This window comes from Squalius cephalus, assembly GCF_949319135.1.
Source record: "Squalius cephalus genome assembly, chromosome: 22".
In the NCBI taxonomy this organism is placed as follows: domain Eukaryota; kingdom Metazoa; phylum Chordata; class Actinopteri; order Cypriniformes; family Leuciscidae; genus Squalius; species Squalius cephalus.
Window position 1 is genome coordinate 21,999,526 of NC_137143.1, and position 20,507 is coordinate 22,020,032.

The 20,507-nt window shown below is 37.3% G+C and overlaps 2 protein-coding genes across 5 annotated transcripts in view; both read left to right on the forward strand.

The window, feature by feature from the left end:
* The window catches only part of sulf2a (sulfatase 2a), a 32,363-nt gene extending 13,025 nt beyond the window's left edge, over positions 1–19,338 (forward strand). Inside the window, exons 1-22 of one of the 4 annotated variants that reach the window (XM_079857607.1) lie at positions 6,439–6,600; positions 6,736–6,882; positions 8,566–8,805; positions 9,229–9,468; positions 9,574–9,725; positions 10,614–10,783; positions 11,718–11,868; positions 13,008–13,183; positions 13,270–13,398; positions 13,477–13,542; positions 13,789–13,912; positions 14,014–14,212; positions 15,151–15,394; positions 15,498–15,594; positions 16,057–16,151; positions 16,241–16,300; positions 16,411–16,580; positions 16,671–16,813; positions 16,921–17,029; positions 17,141–17,174; positions 17,921–17,974; positions 18,326–19,338. In XM_079857607.1, the coding sequence (XP_079713733.1) occupies positions 8,625–8,805; positions 9,229–9,468; positions 9,574–9,725; positions 10,614–10,783; positions 11,718–11,868; positions 13,008–13,183; positions 13,270–13,398; positions 13,477–13,542; positions 13,789–13,912; positions 14,014–14,212; positions 15,151–15,394; positions 15,498–15,594; positions 16,057–16,151; positions 16,241–16,300; positions 16,411–16,580; positions 16,671–16,813; positions 16,921–17,029; positions 17,141–17,174; positions 17,921–17,974; positions 18,326–18,356 (2,625 nt within the window). In that variant the 5' untranslated portion in view covers positions 6,439–6,600; positions 6,736–6,882; positions 8,566–8,624 and the 3' untranslated portion in view covers positions 18,357–19,338. Of the gene's footprint in view, positions 1–6,433; positions 6,883–8,565; positions 8,806–9,228; positions 9,469–9,573; positions 9,726–10,613; positions 10,784–11,717; positions 11,869–13,007; positions 13,184–13,269; positions 13,399–13,476; positions 13,543–13,788; positions 13,913–14,013; positions 14,213–15,150; positions 15,395–15,497; positions 15,595–16,056; positions 16,152–16,240; positions 16,301–16,410; positions 16,581–16,670; positions 16,814–16,920; positions 17,030–17,140; positions 17,175–17,920; positions 17,975–18,325 lie in introns of those variants that run through there. The other 3 variants (XM_079857606.1, XM_079857608.1, XM_079857609.1) reach the window with 3 other exon arrangements.
* Positions 19,339–20,179: 841 nt separating this feature from the next.
* The window catches only part of arhgap46a (Rho GTPase activating protein 46a), a 34,636-nt gene continuing 34,308 nt past the window's right edge, over positions 20,180–20,507 (forward strand). Inside the window, exon 1 of the mRNA XM_079857963.1 lies at positions 20,180–20,407. Coding sequence (XP_079714089.1) covers positions 20,394–20,407 — 14 coding nt within the window. The 5' untranslated portion in view covers positions 20,180–20,393. The remainder of the gene's footprint in view (positions 20,408–20,507) is intronic.

A 20,507-nucleotide genomic window follows, 5' to 3' on the forward strand; every position in this document is an offset into this window, starting at 1 on the left:
GGTGATTGTCGTTTGGACCTTTCTGGATCCGCCATCAAATTGATAAGTTTAATTATATCAAGTGCGGTGAGAAAAAGCTATAAATCTCCACCTCCAACATCCTCACACCTTCTTTATGTATACAGATGTGACGTAATGACGCAAAGACATGCTCGAATTTCCCGCCGAAATCCACCAGTACCACTGGAATTAAAAACATTATTAACGAGTTAAGGCAAGCAGCTAGTTTTGAACACTGGCTGGTTATGTACTTGCTCAGATTTATTTTGAATAATTTTTAACCCAAAAAAGTTATGGAATGCAGTTTTAAAGACTGTTAGATTGAAATTTAAGTTGGATGTAAGATGGGATGTTCTTTTACTTAGGAAAAATAGCTTATTAATTCCCTGCAGTATAACATTTCAAGGTCCATTTTTCATAACTTTTTCATGTTTCATTAATTTTTTCTTTCGCTTAAAATATCCATAGACAATCGGAACAGTTTATATCTGATTAGCGGAGATATCTTGTGAAGACTCGGGTCAGTGTGCTGGGCATTGGACCTTGTCTAATTCCTCTTTTCAAGTTCCCATCCATCCCTGCACTTCTTAAAGCCCTTGTGTGTCTTTGGCAATGAGGCCTGTAACATGTATAGATTTTGGAGGGGCTACCACTAAGCCTTCTAATCTAACCACAAAGAGAAGGAAGGGAGAAGGAGAAGAGGATTAGGATGAGGAAAGTCAGAAAAAGAAAATACCAACAAGCCACATATCCCCAGGGACCATCTCCAGCGAAGATTAGAAAATCTCCACAGTGGCCACACTGACAGTGGGAAGGGAAGCCCATGTGAATAAGTGCTAATGTTCATGTGCTGGAATCCACAGGGGTCAGGGGCGTTAGATGTGATAATTACACTTTCTGCTGTGAGCTGTAAGTGCTTCTTTGTGGATGGAATACTGAAGATGGTTTCAGTGAACGGAGGGAGCTGCGTTTTAAAAGATGCAATTTGGGGTTATTTTGGTTTTGAAAATGTAGCTAGTTTTTATTTTTTATTTCAGTATTAGATTTAATTTCTAGTTTTAATTTATTATGCCAACAGGTGGCAGCAAGTGAATATTTCGTTCAACTGATTCGTTCAAAACACTGATTCATTCAGGAACTAAATAATTGATCATCTATATGAGTGAGTCATTGAGTCGACCAATTTGTAATTTATTCAGGAACAAAACACCACTACTTTGTGTTGCTTGAAGACAACAAAAAGGTTTGGTTTTAACTTTTTTTGTTGGTGGAGCAACAAAGGTTTGTTTTGGTTTTGGTTCTCCATTTAAGCTACTTTAATTTGAGTTAATAAAATATTTTCCAGAGCTAGTGTAGTGGAGGCCAGTTAGTAAGAGCTGTGCGAGTAAAAGCTCACTCCCCTGGTCTCAAGAGGTGCATTAGCGACTGACGCTAGATGCTGTGGTCTTTAGCGTACTTGTTACGCTACTTGTTATGCCTCCCATGCTGGAGACGCTGGTTTGAAACCCATTCGGAGCGGTGCGAGTAGAACCAGAGGGGTTACATTGGTGCCGTGACCCGGATGGGAGTGAGCTTAAGGAGGGTGAGTGTAACGGTGGTCAGCTATTAACCGCGAAGCAAGTAGAACCGGAGTTTTTGTCATTTGTAGCCATTTTCATTAGGGATTTATTACATTGACTTTGGTGAAGTGATGCATGTTATTTCTGTTTGAGGCACAATGCACACTGCATTTGCTGTGTGAACAAAAAGATGAATGTGTTTCTTTTTTTCACCACTGAGCCAGCTTACTGAAATGAGAAACCAATACTGTCTGTAATCATCATTAAGTCAGGGCCATTACCCTTACCCTCTCCCCCAAGTCATTTAGAGGAGACAAGAAAAATTGGAAGTAATTAAAATAAAATGAATGACGTATACTGGCATCCTGTAGCGTGGCAGAAAGCAGATTGTAAGGAAAGCTGAAACCTGATACTAAGTATTCAATACAAACAAACAAATCTTTCACTACAGACTCAAAGTAGATGTCACATGCATTAAAGCATATAAATTAATTTAATGTATTTGTATATGCTATTCTGAGTTTTAATATGGATACAATGTATTTATTTTAATGTGATGAACATCTTGATGTGCAGTGTGGTCCTGCTCTCAGTTTCTCTACCATTAAAAATCTAAGGCACAATTTCTCCTTCTGCATCCAAATATGTAAATGAAGTACCCAGTAGTCACTCTCCCCTCTCATTTTATTTCTATCTATCTCACTCCATCTACTTCTTTTGTCAGAATCGGATGAGTGGAGCCAGTGCTCTAGGAAAGACTAATCTTAAAGGATTTTCCTGGCGGATAGCAGTGGAAAAAACATTTTTTGAGGTTGAAAAATGTACCAGAAACTATTTTCTCCTCCAGTTGCTTGTTAAGACCCTGATATCTGGGGTCCACATGAAACCCTTAGGCACAATCACAGCACTGCTGATAGTGTGCGAGGGCCAAAGATTTTGGGGTCTACTACTAAGATAAGCATTTACTTTAATCCAGTTTTGTCAGTACTTATTATATTATCTACATAATGATTTGAGTAAAAAGTTGTATTGAAAGATTTCCATTAATTTGATTTTATTAAGGGGCGTTTCTCCCCTGTTTGCTTTAAAGGCAGAAGCACTCAAGCTCCATGAGCTCCAAAGTGTCTTTGTTTTAACATTCCCTATTTTCCCTTAAATTAGATTTTGAATCCAAAATTTCCATCTTCGTTCTGAGACTTTTGGACCCCACTGTATGTGGCCCCTCTCTCCTTCTGTCGCAGGACATACGGAGGGCGATAAAGTGGCCTTAGACTCCAGGGTGACTCCTACAAATATCCCCTATTGGCCTCAGGGATCAGGACCACCACGCTTGCCTAGTGCATGCCATATGGTTGCTGACGGATACGGAGGACGGGAACTGGATTCCTCTGCTCCTGACGGCAGGAGTACATATAATTTGTTAATCAGTCACCGGTTAGATGCTGCAATTAGTAGGGGCAACAACAATTAGCAGTACCTATGGTTCCTGTCTAATTGATTGATATTTAGCCTCACATAACACTAGTGCACATATTTAGTTCAAAACTCATTTCAGTCAGATTCAGCTAAAAAAAAAAAATCTTATCTTTGATGCATTTGATATTTAGCTTCTTTTTCCCTCCTTTTGTTCTTGTTTGAAAATTGTCAGTGTCATTTGTGTTCAGAGGAAGCATCTAAACATGGCTTTTAATCTGTCCATTATCAGCCACTGCGATAACAAGCAGACGATTATGATGATAAACGCTTATTCTGACCTTTCTTTGGTCTTGTTTGAAGCTGAAACAGAAGAGGCTCATCATTAACTCATTCAGATATCAGCTTAAAGATGCTCAGTTAGTTGGAGGAAGCTGGATTAAAGTGATACACTCTTAAAACTCAATTTTATATGCTTATACATAACTTCTATTAAATTAGTATTCTGATCTCAATATACAGCACAAACAAAAGCATTTATAGCATAATGTTGATTACCACAAAAAGTCATTTCAACTCGTCTTGTGTCCCTTGTTTTCTTTTTCTTTCTTAAAAAAGAAGCAGCAGAAATAAACATTATGGTGGAAGTGAATTGGGACAATTTTTGGAGCTGAAGCTTATAATTTTTTTAAAGCATTGATTATTATTTGAGCTGTAAAAAGAAGTCATCGAGATTACATTTGTTTTCGAATTAAAAGGTTTATGGCGTTGTATTATAATAGCATCGAAGTTGTGAAATTGAATATAGCCTTACACAGAAAGGGTTGGTAGACAATTTTTAATGCCAAAATCAGGTTAACTTGCTTGTTCATGTCTTGTGGCTATACTATTATTACAGCAAGAATTTTGAATATTTATGAATTGTGTCCAATTCAGTTCTATTATCACATAATGTCACTGTAAAAAAATTTTCATTTTTTTTTTGAAAAGTTGATAATTAATTATTCCACAAATGCTGTTTGGGCTTAATACTCCATTAAGCGAGTTCTTCATTAACTGGAGAAAAAAGGGTAGACTACTTGAGCCATCCTCTGTGTGTAAAGCATTGCTTTACATGGGTGTAACCAATATATCGTGTCACAATATATCGCAATACAAAAATGCAACAATATGTATCATGGATAGTGACAATCTGCATTGTGTAGTTCACCCAAAATAAAAAATAACTGTGTAAGAAAAAATGTACGTTTACAGTGTTTTAGTGTCTGTACTACATTATAATGTTGAATATAATGTATAATAATGTGTGTCCTGATAATGCCAAATGTCTTATGTTAACAGAAAAAAGTGGCCTACATTATTTTAAATATATCTAGTCAGTGACAGAGTCCAAGCATTTTTGTCTAAAATAATTCTGTATTTTCAGCTTCAGAATCATGAATATTTTTATTCTGGTGTCACCATTGTCCTGTGCATTGGGTTACCAACACCAAGTCAAAGCCTATTCCCCAATGAAATACCAAATTTAGCATTTTAATCAACAGTAAAAAAAAAAATTGTTAACCTTTACCATATGTCTTGGAGTATCGCAATAATATCGTATTGTGAGTTCAGTATCAAGATATGTATCGAATCGTGATATGAGGGTATCTTTACTATGTTTCTCATTTGCTCTCTGCTGCTGGTCATCATAGTCTTGTGATGTAAAGTTGAGGGTTAGGTCAGTGATGTTTACGGGACTTGAGGTGTTGACTCTGACCAGTCTAATTCGTTAAAGCATGATTTAGAAGCCCTCTGTGTTCACACAGTGCTGACATGCAGCTTTTCGGCTGTTTATCATACTGCTGATCAAGGCAGAAAACACAATTTGCTCTTGATAATTGTGTGTTCAATATTTGTTCAAGGAAAACGCCGCCCCTGCAACTGCTCACGGCATCATTAAAACGCGCAAATCAATTGTTGTAGGTGCCATGGCGTATATGTTCCACTCCAAACAAGTAGGGAATGATGGATACTGATGTTGACCAAATCTGACGCAAGTCCTTTTGGCCACAGTTTGCCACAAAAGGGCCTGATGTACAGTATTCAACTGGAGAATCCACATATCCCCCCACCTCACTTTAAACTGGCTGGCAGATAAAGGTCTTCCCCATGAAAGAGGCTTGTCAGACCATTTGCATCTGAATACCAACTGCTGTTGGCAAATTCAAGGAGACTTTGGAAAGTTTGCATACTGAATCAGAGGGTGGACGCACATTCCCCAAGACATGCCAGCATAGTTATGAGGGCAGGAAGTAAAGTGATGGCGGTACTTGAGAGGCCCAGGGCATGAAAGTTGGGTCAAGTGCACTCTATTTCACCTGTGTCAAATGGCTCTTAGTTTATGTTGTTCTGTCATGTACAAGACCTTCCATAAAAAGCATTCTTACTGTCGTTCAGTAGTACCTGCATTCAGGAAGAGCTAATTTTCTTTGGTCCGATTTTGTGTGACTTTTTGTTATTGACACCATCCTGTTTGTAAAATTAGCTTTTACACAGTCATATATCATGCAAAAGTAAAGAAAAATTATCTTGAAAATGTTCTACAGACAATTCAAGCAAACAAAAAGACACAATTAAATATCACACTGCAAAAAGTGTTTTTTCTTACCAACAATATATCTTGATTTCTATACCATTCGATACCATTTATACATTTTGTACTTGTTTTATGCAAGTTTTACTTGTAAACATAAACCTTGCACTCTTTTGCTATACATTTATGCTTAAAAAAAGAAACATTTGCCAACGGGTTAAGAAAAATGAAATTATATTATCTGAAAATAAGTTTGAACTATATATTTACATCTTGTTGAATTTATATATATACAAACATACATAGTTTTATGTATTATTTGTTTAAACTGCAACTTTATTGTTTTCAATCGTAGAACATTTTCAAGACAATATTTTAGCTTTTGGATTTTTTATTAAAATGAACTTTTTACAACTAGCTCCAAATTGATAAATGTTATTGCATTTTTGCTAACATTTGAATGAGATTTGATATGTTTAAAATTGTTTTACTGAGAAGTTTATTATATCCCTAGGTTTGTCATACCATATCATGTCAACCCAATTTACAACGCGAGCTGGGCAAAAACGCTGACAGCAGCAATAACAGGAGCTCAGCGCTAAAGGACATGCTGGCAAGCAGAATGGTAGATCAGATACAGAGCATCTGATACTGGCAATTATTGGCAATGGCAATACTGAGAATTATTCTCACTGGTGTGGCGGTAATGAAGAACCTTTAAAATCAAACAACGTATCTCTCCCATCACCATGCAACTGTTAAAAAATGTTGCAATCAATATGTCGCAATTAACTTACTTTTAATGACAAAACATCTCCTGTTTGTCCTGCTAGAGCTATTTAAGATTGAACTCTTTTCTCAAGCTGTTGTTTTTATCAATTGCCAGCAATGAGTCCTGGAGAGGGACAAGGAGGAGAGGAGGGGCCCGGGGTAAACAGAGCAGCCAAGAGAATTTAAAACAGGAGACCCCCAAGGTCAGACCTCATCCATTCCCCTGAGAGAGAACAATGACGGAGGAGAGAACAGGAATTAACATGGACTGAATGCAGCTGTGTGAGTGTTTGTGAGGGTATGAGAGGAGATGTTGGGAGAAACGGAAAGAGAGAGAGGGGGAGAGTGACGAGAAGAGCATAGATGAAGGAGAGAAAGCTGTCACATACACGATAAGATTAAAAATATACCCTTTAGATGAGAAGGTCCAGGGATGAGCAGTGGGAGACCCTCAAGGCATCTCTTGCAGAAAGTTTTGGCTGATAGTTTGGAGGGTGATCACCTTTGCCCTGAAGACCACAGGGTGCCTGGATCTACAGCACGTTTGGCCTTGACCGCTCTGAGGTAAGATGGGATGAATATTTCTGCTGTTGTAACCTGTGTGATTTGAATTAGAAGAAAATAAGCTGTAATTAAGATGGCATGGAGTTTCATGAAAGGGATACTTCCATGTGGATTTATGTTTCAAGGGATGACGCTGAGGGAGATGGGTTTCCTGTGGACTCCAGAACAAACAGTAATTCCTGTCTTAGCTCATGCTTCTTTCTGAATGTAACCCATCACAGTGGGTGGTGTGTTGGGTTAATGCTGTGTTAAGAAGCTACAAAATCCTTCCATTGTATTTGACTATCAGTTATTAGAGTTATTTTGTTTGACCTCCTCCGAGGACAAAGAACAACTGCTGTGGCTTTTATCCAAAAATTCTGGTGTGTTAGAGGTGAATGGTTTTGCGCTTGTACTGATTTGGCAAATTGACTGCAATTTACATCTTGTATGAGTACTACTGATTTAACAGAGGGAAATGTTTCTCTTCTGCATCTGTGAATCAAACACACTGATAATAGGTTGTGAATATGGCAGCAAATTCACCTTAAGTCAACAAAATCAGTTGATATTCAATAAATCTGTGTTTCTCCATTGGTCTGTTATGATGGGGACATGGACATTAGGGGAAAACAAAGCAAATTGTACATTAAAAAATGCAAATAAATAGAATTGCGCATAATTAGGATAGGAAAGTAAATAGATTTATTAACTTTAAAAATGCAAGAAAAAATGAAGGCCACGATAGTAGGACTGCATGATAATAGTTAAAAAGATAATCACAATTATTATTGATGACTAATGATAATACAAAAGTGATTTGAGAACAATATTTAAGGATACTTTAAAATATTTACTGCACTTTCATGTATTTAGCCAAGTGTTTTTTCGAAATGTTAGACTGGTAAATAACATTTCTGCAGCTGTTTAGTATTTATGCAATTATTTATTAATTTCCAGAATTGTCATTGCAAATTCATTGTAGATTATATTAATGAATTGCATGTCTTTTTGTCGACTTTTACGATAATGATTTGCATATTCCTCATGACAGTCCCTAAAGCATTTTCTACTGCATAAAAAATTGCCCCAACCCTGGCTGTGAGGTCAATCTAAACATGCATTTCCATAACCAATTTGTATCACATACCTTCCCTATTCCAATTCATTAACACCCTATAGGATTGTCTTCTCTAATAATGACCCTTTCCTCTTCTAACCTTTGGCCCGTATCACTCACCCTCTTTCTGACTCCTTTTGGCCTGTAGCCCGCTGTCATTATCATCCACACCAGCTGCCATGTGTTCAACTGATCCGATCGTTACACTTGGGGAATGAGTTGGTCTCTATGCATCATTAATGATTAATTAATGCCAAGCATCATAAATAAGATCATTTATATGGACGAGCTCCTCAGTTACTCTGCCCATGGTGACCAAAAGCCCAAAGGAGTAGAAGAGGAGGGTCATTTGAGAAGTGTGTGTGTGTGTATGTGTGTGCGCGCCGCTGTCAGTGAGCGCCACTGACAATGAATGCCAGTTATATATCTAAAATACTTAAAATGCAAAAAATCTTCCTTCCTTCCTTCTGAATATACCATTTTTTGTGAAACCAGAAAAGTTATGTTTTTATAATATTAACTGGACCTGAATTTTAAGTTTTATAGGAAATGTTTGATAATGGTACTCTTGTTTTGCTCTCCAGGTTGAGAAGAAACAGTGATCTTACTAACTAGTGTGGGAGCTGGAAGACAGGTTAAAGTCATGGCAGTTGGGTGGAGACCGGCCACCCTTCTCCTTGTCTTCATCCTGACGTTCCTCTGCCCCTCGGATGGAACCATGTACCTCTCTGGCCAGAAGCTGAGGTCTCGTCTTCAGAGGGATCGACGAAATGTTCGTCCAAACATCATTCTCATTCTTACTGATGACCAGGACATTGAACTCGGTGTGTTGCCTATTTGCATTTCTCTCTGTATGTGGGTGCATATTATGTTTGTGAATTTGTGCGCAGTGTGACATCAAGTATGAGTTTATACAGAGTATGATTCACATTCATATGAGTCATTATCATATAATTTACTTAAATTCTCTGGAGAAGGGCATCTTACACATTCATTCCAGTAGCATCGGCCAACTGCTGAGGTCAATTGTGCCAAACATGCTGTTTTTCTACTCGATTTTTGGCACTTTAATCACTGAAGTGGCAACATAATGGCCTCACTGCTGGTCTTTGTTCAGGCTTTTCACTCGAACCCTTTTAGGGAGGAAATTTATGGTCAAGCATCTGTTACATAAAACAATCTGGATCTCTTTTGCTCTGTCTCCCTCTTTTTCGAATCTACATATATTGCCCGTTTTTTCCCTAAAGGCTCCATGCAGGCCATGAACAAAACAAAGCGCATAATGATGCAGGGCGGCACCCACTTCTCCAATGCGTTTGCCACCACTCCGATGTGCTGCCCTTCTCGATCCTCCATCCTGACTGGGAAATATGTGCACAACCACCACACCTACACCAACAACGAGAACTGCTCATCACCGTCCTGGCAGGCCCACCATGAACCACACACTTTTGCCGTCCACCTCAACAATTCAGGCTACAGGACAGGTTAGTAGACAGCCTGGATCTATATTTACAGTATTTTTGCAATATTGAATTATGTTCATACATTTTTTTCAGTTAAGATCTCAAAATAATCCATATCTGTTACAGCCTTTTTTGGGAAGTATCTGAATGAGTATAATGGCTCTTATGTGCCTCCTGGCTGGAGAGAATGGGTAGCACTGGTGAAGAACTCTCGTTTCTACAACTACACACTGTGCCGGAACGGGATCCGAGAAAAGCATGGCTCAGAGTATCCGAAGGTTGTCCGCTGTCTTTTTTCAAAGAACATGACTGAACATTGTATTATGAAATTTTGCTACATACAGTAGACCAAGTGTAAAACTATCATATCGGTTCAGCTCATTCACAGTATTTACCCAACATATTTAAGGACGCACGATGTATTGGTATCATATCGGTTGACGGACGATTTTAGAGAGTTAATATATTGGGTATTATTTAACTGTGCATGCTCACTTCCTCTATTTTTACATTTATTGTAGATTAACTTTGCCGCAATATGATGCTGATGTAAAGATCGTCTTTAACAGTGTCATTAAATTATTCATGTATTTAAATGTAATCTTTAGCAAATTGCAAAATGAATATCATTCCAATATCCCTAAATCCACTTGTAGTGTTTAAAACGATTGACTTTAGTTGTTACTAGTGTTTATATAGACAAAACAGCGTAAATTAATATTGGCTATGTATCAGTTATTGCTCATAACTTGAAAATAATTAGCAGCTTATGATCGCCTCAGCCAAAGTTTTAATATTGGTGAATCTTTGAACATAATAATAGACAAACATGATCTAGGATTAAATTATACACCAATGTGCAAGAGTTTGGAGTCGGTAAGATTTTTTTGTTTTCTAAAAATAAATGTATACTTTTATTCAGCGAGGATGCATTCAATTGATCAAATGTGACAGTAAAGACATTCTCAATGTTACAAAAATATTTCATTTGAAATAAAAATGAAGGAATGAAGGAATCCTTTCAAATGTCCTGACTTCTTTCAAAAACGTAAAAAAAAATCTTACCGACCCCAAGCTTTTGAACAGTAGTGTATGTGTTTAGTAAACACATATTGATACTTTCTTGTATCGGACAGATTTCCCTTTTAATATTACTTCTTTTACAGGACTACCTCACTGATGTAATCACTAATGACAGTATCAACTACTTCCGAATGTCAAAGAGGATGTACCCGCACAGGCCTGTGATGATGGTCCTGAGCCACGCTGCCCCCCATGGCCCGGAGGACGCAGCACCTCAGTACAGCAGCGCCTTCCCCAATGCATCTCAACACATGTAAGACCCTCTTTCTCTTTCTTTCTCTCTCTCACTCACTAGGAGAATTCACAGTATGCATGAGGTTATAGCTTCATAAATCTCATTCGGTTTAAAATTTTCAGTTTATCAAATGTTCTCATGCCATTTGAGATACGACAGCCTAATAAATAATGCTCACTATATAGTACTATAGCCACTATTCTCATTACACATTAGCTACTTTTAATGAACCACCTCTTATGACTTACTTTCTTGGTTTATTGCAGGAACAGAGGTTTGATTATGTATTCTGTGTACAGTAATTGTTTCCATAGTGCCTCCGGCAAATGAGTTCATACAGTAGGCTCAAGAGAGATATACAGTGCTATTCTTATAATATCATGATTTATTATTTGCATCAGTATTCATTCATAGGTCCCATTAGAGGTATAAAGTCTATTGCTAGTGCATAAACTAAATTAGCATACTATTTTATCTAAACACATGTGCAATCACAAGTTCACTGTTATTTTACTATTGTTTTTTTTAATTATCATTTTAATTGCTCATTCATCAAGCTGCAGCTGAAATGTACAATGCAACTTTATGCAAATCAAATCTTCTCAAACAGTGCAAACCAAAAGAAGACAATGCATTGGCTTTTGCAATATGAAACAAGACTTCAGAATTCAGCACAATGAAATTTCTCAGCAATGTTATTCAGCACACAATGAATTACACACAAATCTTCTCCATTAACAGATGTTTGAACACTCAAGTTATGCACAAAAAGTAGGACTGTGACTATATTTTCTTGCCAAAAATTGTATGTTTTATTCATAGACAGTAAAGTATATAACAAATTTCTTCCAATTTAAGTGTATAACTCCTATAATTCCAGTAAAGTGTATAACTAATTTCTTCCAATGGCACAGAAAACAGCTTTTAACAATTCTGAAAATGTCCCACTCAGAACACCAAGCTACAACCACGCCCCCAACCTAGACAAGCACTGGATCCTGCGTTACACGGGACCCATGAAGCCTGTGCACATGCAGTTCACCAATATTTTACAGAGGAGAAGGCTGCAGACTCTGCTTTCAGTGGATGACAGCGTTGAGAAGGTCACAGATCATGATAACCTTACAATATAGCACATAGATCATATTTTATATAGAAGTTAGTTCCAGTCGTTAGACATATTCTTTTTTTTTTTTTGTCAGTGTGGTGTTATAAGAGTGCTGATATATGTTTTTATCACTCCGCCGGTCTGTCCGTTAGTAGTGCAAATTTTTCATTGACTCCTTCTGCAGGTTACATCGTTACTCTAGTAATTGACTGAATGAGTGAGTAATTTTAATAATTCATTCAGGAATGAACCAAGAAGTCACTGTTTATGAGTAAGTCAGTAAATCATTCACTGAACTGATTAATTCAAAACACAGATTCAGATTCAGGAAAGACATGCCAATTGTTTATTGTTTTGAGATACGCAATAGTTCTTCTGTGGCTTCATTTGTAATTAAAATGGACAACCATCTTTAAAGAGATGTATAGTTTTATTTAGAAAGAATACATTACATTGATTAAAAGTGATTACATTTTCTATTTTATTTTAGGTTTGCACAAAAATATTGAGCAGCACAACTGTTTTCAACATTGATAATAATTAAGAAATGTTTCTTGAGCACCAAATCAGCATATTAGATTGATTTCTGAAGAATCATGTGACTGAAGACTAGAGTAATGATGCTGAAAATTCAGCTTTGCCATCACATGAATAAATTACGCTTTAAAATATATTAAAATTGAAAACTATTAAAGAAAAGAAAATGATTGAATAGAAAACTACTAATGACATTTTTTTTATTGTATTAATATTTTACAATATTACTGTTTTTACTGTATTTTTGATTAAATAAATGCTTAAGAAACTTTTCAAATACATTAATAAAACCTACCCCAAGTTACACAATATTTACATCTTGTTTATAAAACTGTTTTATGAAAGCAATAATATTTGTTAGTTTACTAGAATAACTAGCAAAACCAGAATCTTCTTTCTAGTGAACTAAGCCAAAGACAAATACCTTGTATATGTAAACCCACGGTACTTGGCAATAAAGGTGATTCTGATTGGTGAGGCACATCAGCATCTAAAACATATGAGAGGTACCTCTGAAATGTACAGAAAAATTTAGAAATGGACGTGTGTAACTAGCCTAGAAGTTGTAATGTGCTGTTTACTATTTCCCCCCCACAGGTTTACAATATGTTGGTGGAAACTGGGGAGCTTGATAACACCTACATCATTTACATGTCTGATCATGGCTACCACATTGGCCAGTTTGGCTTGGTGAAGGGCAAATCAATGCCATATGATTTTGACATTCGAATCCCCTTCTACCTGAGAGGGCCGAATGTGGAGGCAGGTGGCATGTGAGTCAAAGATATTAAGCTCACAACTTTATTGCAAAATGCTAAAAATAACACATTGTTGATTCTAAGTTTGTGATCTCCTGCAGTAATCCTCACATAGTCCTGAATGTTGACCTAGCCCCTACCTTGCTTGACATGGCCGGAGTGGATATTCCATTGGAGATGGATGGCAAATCCATCCTCAAGCTGTTGGAAACAGAACAACCTGTCAACAGGTGCTAAAATACACCAAGATAAACATTTCATGCTTACAATTTAAAAACACAGCCTTTTTCCTCATTATATTCTTCCAGTTTTACCAGGTTTCATTCTTACAAGAAGGTGAAAGTGTGGAGGGATTCATTCCTAGTAGAGAGGGGGTGAGTACATTTGATCAGGCCAGATGAACCCATGCATTTTTAATTGAACTCCGTATCACAAACTCTTACACTGTATCGCTCTGAAAAAGATTTGTAACCCCAGAAATTGATTAGACACGACTCCATTAGAGAGGCACCAGATGGCACACTGACATCGGACACATCTACAAATTTCGAATATGGGCTGTATCTAATTCTTTGCTGTTTTTGAGTGGCAACCTGATGTGATCTCTTTCCGATCTACAGGAAGCCTCTGCATAAGCTAGCAGATGGCAAAGAGGTGGAACAGAATTCGCTGCCAAAGTTTCAGCGGGTCAGAGACCTGTGTCAAAGAGCTGAGTACCAGACGCCCTGTGAGCAACCAGGGCAGGTAAATATTCACTTTCAATTACCATGGCATATTCCCTTGATTATTTCCAGTGATTGCCATCTGTCTAGTGCTTTCTAAGTAACCACTCCTCCTCTGTGCAGAAGTGGCAGTGTATTGAGGATTCCACTGGAATGCCGAGGCTGTATAAGTGTAAAGGGATGGCAGGTCTCTATGCACCTCGTGCTCTGGGCCTGATGGCTGCCAACAGGGGAGAGATCAACGGAGCTCATTCCACATCAGACCACTGTGATTGTGAACCCAACATGCCTCTCAAGAGGAAGAAGGCACTCACCAAAAAGAGTGTGTTACAGTATAGTTTCACATATTTTGTCCAGGTGTTCTTGCTTGCTAAGTGATTATGAGTCTTTTTTTTTAATGGAAAAGACTAATAATGATTGTGTATTTTGGAGCCACAGCATTGTGGGCAGCGCTTTGACATATAGCGCAGCTTTTGAGTTTAAGTCCTGGCTCAAGGTCCTTTGCTGATCCTGCCCTCCTCTCTCTCTCCTCTCTCGTCTATTCAATTCAGAATATTTGAATCACAGTTTTAAATTATTAATATTAATGGGGTTAGTTCCAAGGAGGCCTGGAAAAAGCTGTTTGTTAGCATTCCCAGTCCCACTCATGAGGCAGTTATAATGTATCAGTTGCTCGAAACTCTTTGGAAGTGTGAAGTTTAAAATTTGCGAAAATAAGGAAAAGGTATTTTACACTTTTAAGATCCCCCAAAAAATGGACCTAGTAAATATCTACTATAAAATAATGAAAAATTTCAGATATTTGTATGTATCAAAATTATATAGCAAAAATAAAATAAGTCAGGAAACATGGCTAATTTTAAATGGCAGCCTATGAAGAAACATGCTTTTTGCAGCCAGAGTGGCATCAGCCAAAAAGGGCTAACCGGATAATGATGTACATCAAAACCGTATACACGAAAATTTAAATGTTGACACAAATTGCCCACCTTCATGTCATACCAAATCTGCATTATTTCCTTATTCTTGGAACAAAAACGAGATAGTTTGCAGAATGTCTGAATTGCTCTTTTCCATGCAAATGCATTGGATGAATTGGATGTTGATTTATACTGTCAAACTGTCAAAAATATTCCAGTTCCTCTCATTTTTAGGAATCATGTTCATATACAAGATGAAATTAGACCATGACATAGAATGATAGTAGTTTAAGCAATAATATACCTGTATCTGTAACAAAGTCCATGTACAATATTCCAGAGTTGAAGACCAAGAAGAGTTTGCCACGAAATCGTTGGGCCCGCTCTGTCACGTATCACTTGGACTCAGATGTGTTCACTCTGGACCTGGAGAAGGGTTACCAGCCCGTCAACCTGAACACCAGCCTTATGCTAGGCAGAAAGCAGGCAGTGTATGGAGAGAATGAAGAATACAGCGGAATGGGACCCGCAGACAACAACTTCAACACCCTCACGCCACCTGCTGCTCTTAAAGTCACCTACAGGTTCATTACAGACAGTTACTGTGGATGATAACAGCTAGTGGCAGTGAAAAACAATGAACAAATCTGTGGTTTCAATTTTGTAAAATTTTTCTTTTTTGTTCAGATGCTCAATTCTGATGAATGACACAGTCAGGTGTGATGGTGGATTATATAAATCTCTACAAGCATGGAAAGATCACAAACTACACATTGAGCATGAGGTAAGATCATGGTTAAATTGTTCTAATACAACCTGAATAAAACCAAACCAAAATAATGCTTAAATTTACTACATTCCCAACTAACATGAACGTTCAGACGAGATGTTCTCAAAGTTATGAACAAATGTCCTTCCAGTAATGTTAATAGAATGTATATTTAAAGTTATCTGGTCTTTAATAATTTTCTCAAAACAGCACAACTACGTTTTTATACATCATTCATGGAACTTTTTAGTTGAAACGTTTTAGTTAGTTTTTTTAAAAATGTTACCACTTCAAAACATTCAAAAGTAACATTCCCATAATGTTTGCAAACTTATAAAATGGAATGTTCCCTTAACATTTGTATAACCAAGAATTGTTTTTTTTTTAAATGTTAAAAACGGGACATTTTGAACATTCAGAACACGTTTCCAGAACAAAACCTTCTTTACTTTTAACCACTTTTTGCTCTTTATGTAGATTGAGACTTTGCAGACCAAAATAAAGAACCTCAGAGAGGTCAAAGGGCATCTAAAGCAGGTTCGACCAAAAGAGTGTGAATGCAACCAAAACACGTAAGCTTTTCATACTTTAATTAACTGCTTAAGTGTTGGCTTGATCTTTTTCACACAATAGACATAATCATGTAATATTTGCTTTAAAGGTATCAGTACAACAATAGAGCACTGTTCAAACTCAAATCAGGGCGGATACATTCTGTCAAGTAGGTTTTCATTCATCATCTGTCATTAACTTTTTAATGCCTAATGTTCTTATCTAACTAACATACACTTAGACAGTTGATAGTAAAGTCATTTGTTCTTTTAATCTAAGTGGAATGACCTCCAAAGATAAGAAACAGTGGCTGATGAAAGAGCAGAAACGCAGGAAGAAGCTGAGGAAGCTCCTGAAGCGCCTCCGTAATAATGACACTTGCAGCATGCCTGGCCTCACCTGCTTCACACATGACAACCAACACTGGCAGACCGCCCCCTTCTGGACAAGTACCGCATAGCACATCACTCCAGTTGTTTTTTAATGCCACAAAACTTTTACTTAATAGTTAAATAATCATATAATTTTTGTGTTGTCAGTGGGGACGTTTTGTGCTTGCACGAGTGCCAACAATAACACTTACTGGTGTCTGAGGACTATCAATGAGACGCACAACTTCCTATTTTGTGAGTTTGCCACTGGCTTCCTGGAGTATTTTGATCTTAACACAGATCCTTATCAGGTAGATCTTTATCTTTTTATCTCCTTTACCATTTTTTTTTTATAATTTATTAAGATTTGTCAAGGGAACCCCCATAATTTCCACTGCTGTTTTTTTGCTGTGTGCAGCTGGTAAATGGCGTGAGCACGCTTGATCGTGATGCGGTGAATCACATGCACCAGGAGCTCATGAAACTGCGCAGCTGCAAAGGTCACAAAGAGTGCAACCAGGAGACAGGTGAGTCATGCCACGTGTTTGATGAAAATCTTTGCTTTAATGTTGCATTTCAACATAATACCAATAAATATACAATTTATAACCAAGTGACTCAACATATCTCTTATACAGGTGGTAAAGAAAGAAACTCTTTGTACGATTATAGGTATGGCTTCATTCTTATATTTTATGGCTGATTAAAAAATAATATTATTAATATGTTTAGATATTTTATTCTGTATATATTTTAAATCTTATCTTTTGATCAATATGTCTGCTGAAAAATATTATATTAAATATTATCAAAGAATCCTGAAAAAATGTATCACGGTTCCCACAAAAATATTAAGCAACACAACCGTTTTCAACATTGATAAATAACAGGAAATGTTTCTTGAGCACCAAATCTTTTAGATCATTAGAATGATTTCTGAAGGATCATGTGACACTGAAGACTGAAGTAATGATACTGAAAATTCAACTTTGCAATCATTTGACTTTTTACAACAGCAAAAAAATGACATTTATTTTAAATTGTAATAATATTTAATGTTTTTACTTTTTTGATAAATTAAATGCAGCCTTGGTGAGCATAAGATACTTCAAAGAATTATTATATACTCTATAATATTTATTAATTATTTATAAAGTTAGTTATAAAGGCTTTAACAGATCCCGGATCTTGGGAAATAAATAATGTCCTATCTTTGTTATGTATGTTTGCTGGCATGGGGTGCCACACACAGGTGTAAAATTACATACATTTTTTTTAGGGTTGTGTTTAGGGGTAGAGAGGGTTAGGGGATAGAACATACACTTTGTACAATATAAAAGTCATTGTCTATGGAAAGTCCCCATAAAAAATGAAAACCCAATGTATGTGTGTGTGTGTGTGTTCTCCACATGCTTCAGGCCCCTTCATCGTCGAAAGAGGCCAAAAGTGAAGAAACCATCCTCCAAATCAATGTGAGTTTGTTGTACACACCATCTGCTTAATATAATTCAGCCAGCCAGTTATCAGCACTAATCCTCAGTAGTCCTCCTCCCTCTGTCATACAGTGTATGTGCATGCTGTCCCTCGCTGCATGAGCAGCTTTTCAATTCTCCGGACATTCCTTTAGATGCACACGTGATGACAAGAGTGCTTTATTACTGATAAGAAAAAGTGTGTTAACAAAGTACAGAGTGGTGCAGACCGCCCCACTGCCATAATTACACATCGTCCTCGTTTTGTACATGACTTTCTTTTGTCTTTATGTTGTTCTTACTTTGCTCAAACTTAGACTCCTGTGATTTTTTTATTGTCTGTTTACACAGGGGCCAAATTTGGGAAGGATGGGTAGGTTAGTTTATCACTACTATCCACTGTGAAGGATGCACAGAGGTGAGGAATGTGAACTGATGAACTCCTGACCCGAGGACAGCAAGTAAACTCTGCAAACGTCCAGCTATTATGAAGTGTGGATGCGGAGAGAGTCATATCAGCGTGGCCATCTCATTTTCTCTTTCAATGCATTTTTCTATTTACAGTTTTTGAACTTTTTAATGAAAGACTTCTACCATGGGAACTTTTTACCATAAGGGACTTTAATGGATTTTTTTTTTTTTTTTTTTTTTTAAATGAGCCAATCTCTATCCAGCTCAGCACCTAACATTTCGTGGCTAAGATCAGTCACCTTCACTGTTCTCATAAGACAAGAAAACTCACATGGCTCATCATTGAGATTTAAACTTGTCGTCTATAAACACACTACTCCTTTATTATTCCTGTAAGACTGTGATGTGGGACTCTGATACTGTGTTAAATACAGGGCCGACGTGCTCTGACTTCGTTGCTGCTGTGGATATTGTAATATTACTCTCAAACTGAAAATCCCAAGGAAACGTCATGATACTTTACACATGTTGTGCTATATAATAATAATGTCACCAACTTATGTGATTCCGTTCATGGAAATGTTGCTTTTTGAAACATGGTGCTACTGTAAGTTAACACTTGGAACTGAATGCTGCATAATATGTATTTGAATGTATGTGCAATTAATGTAAATATTAGTATATTTTTACCAGACTGAACATATGGGAGTTTCTCTTCGTGACTGTTCTGAAAAGAGAGCACCCTCAGTCTAACAAATGTTTTATGTTTATCTGAATGCACTTATGAATAACATACTAAACAGTGTTGGAGTAATGATGTGTTATAATAGTTCAATTCAAATATCTGTGTAGGTGTCATCACAAACCAATTCCTTCCCTTTTTGCTGTTTTCCATTGGCTTGAAATATGGAAAGCAATGAAGGTATAGTAGTTGGTGAATAAAGTGTTAAATACCCAGGTTTACGCCTTTTTCATATTTCAATATTTTTGTTTTAGAAAGAAACAACTAAAACCAGTATAAAACTAATTTGCTGGTCTTTACTGGTCTCTTTTGTTTGTCTGTTGGCTAGTTTTTGTTTGCAGGGGTTTTGGGCACTTTTAACCTCTCAGACTGTGAGACCATCCGAAGACTTTATCCAAACTGGGAGACCATTTAAACCAGCTTAGTTTTTTTTTTTTGCCTTCTATGAATATTCAAACTTTTATGTTTTATAAAGATATGTATGTGGGTCCATGTCTCTCATCTTGTTTTTGTCACCCAGTCTAAGCTGGTTTGCTGGTCTTGGTTGTTTTCCCTGCATGGTGTTAGTTTCGGTGATTTTAGAGTGGTTTGTCTTTACCTATGTGGCTGATCAGCTACATCAGCTGAACCCCATTTGAGCCAGGATGGGATACCATTAAAAAAAAAAAAAGCAACTAAAACCAGGCTTTGAGACCAGATAGAGCAGCCTTAACCTAAATATTCTACATTTATGGTGCTTTTTCAGAAGGAAATATCATATGGAGATATCATAACTGAGAGACATTTTGTGCTCCGTTGTGTTTGCCTTATTCGCCAGCAGGTGGCGCTTTCTGAATAATCCGATATACTTTAAATCCCTTCAAGCAATCAAATATATGAATCCAACTCCACCTGAACTTGCACCTGTCGTGCAGAATAAACCAACACAAAAAACTCTCCACCACTTATAGTTTGTTTTATTAAACTTTTTGGGCGTCACATTTACTCCGTGTCAGCCAGTACAGGTAAACTGGAGTTGCAGTATCTGTGTGTAGGGGGTGGAGAGAGAAAGAGAGAGAGAGAGAGAGAGGCTCACGAGACACCCCCCAGCTATCCAGACCAGCTCACGCGCACGCAGCCAGCACAGGCGCGAGAGCATTCAGGACTCTGAGCATATCACGAAGCCCTCGCGCAGGACGTCCGACAGACCGAGGAGATACAGTTTTGCCGTCTTTACGCTATCCTTTTATACCTTTTTTGTGGTTTAACCGTACAATGTGAGAAGAAATGGCTGGGAAAAGGTAAGTTTGAATCTTTCTTTTGGAAAATGAATCAAGTTTTGACACGAGAAGTTAGCGCGGTGTCTTTCTTGTACGTTAGCCCCTCAACTAGTTTTAGATC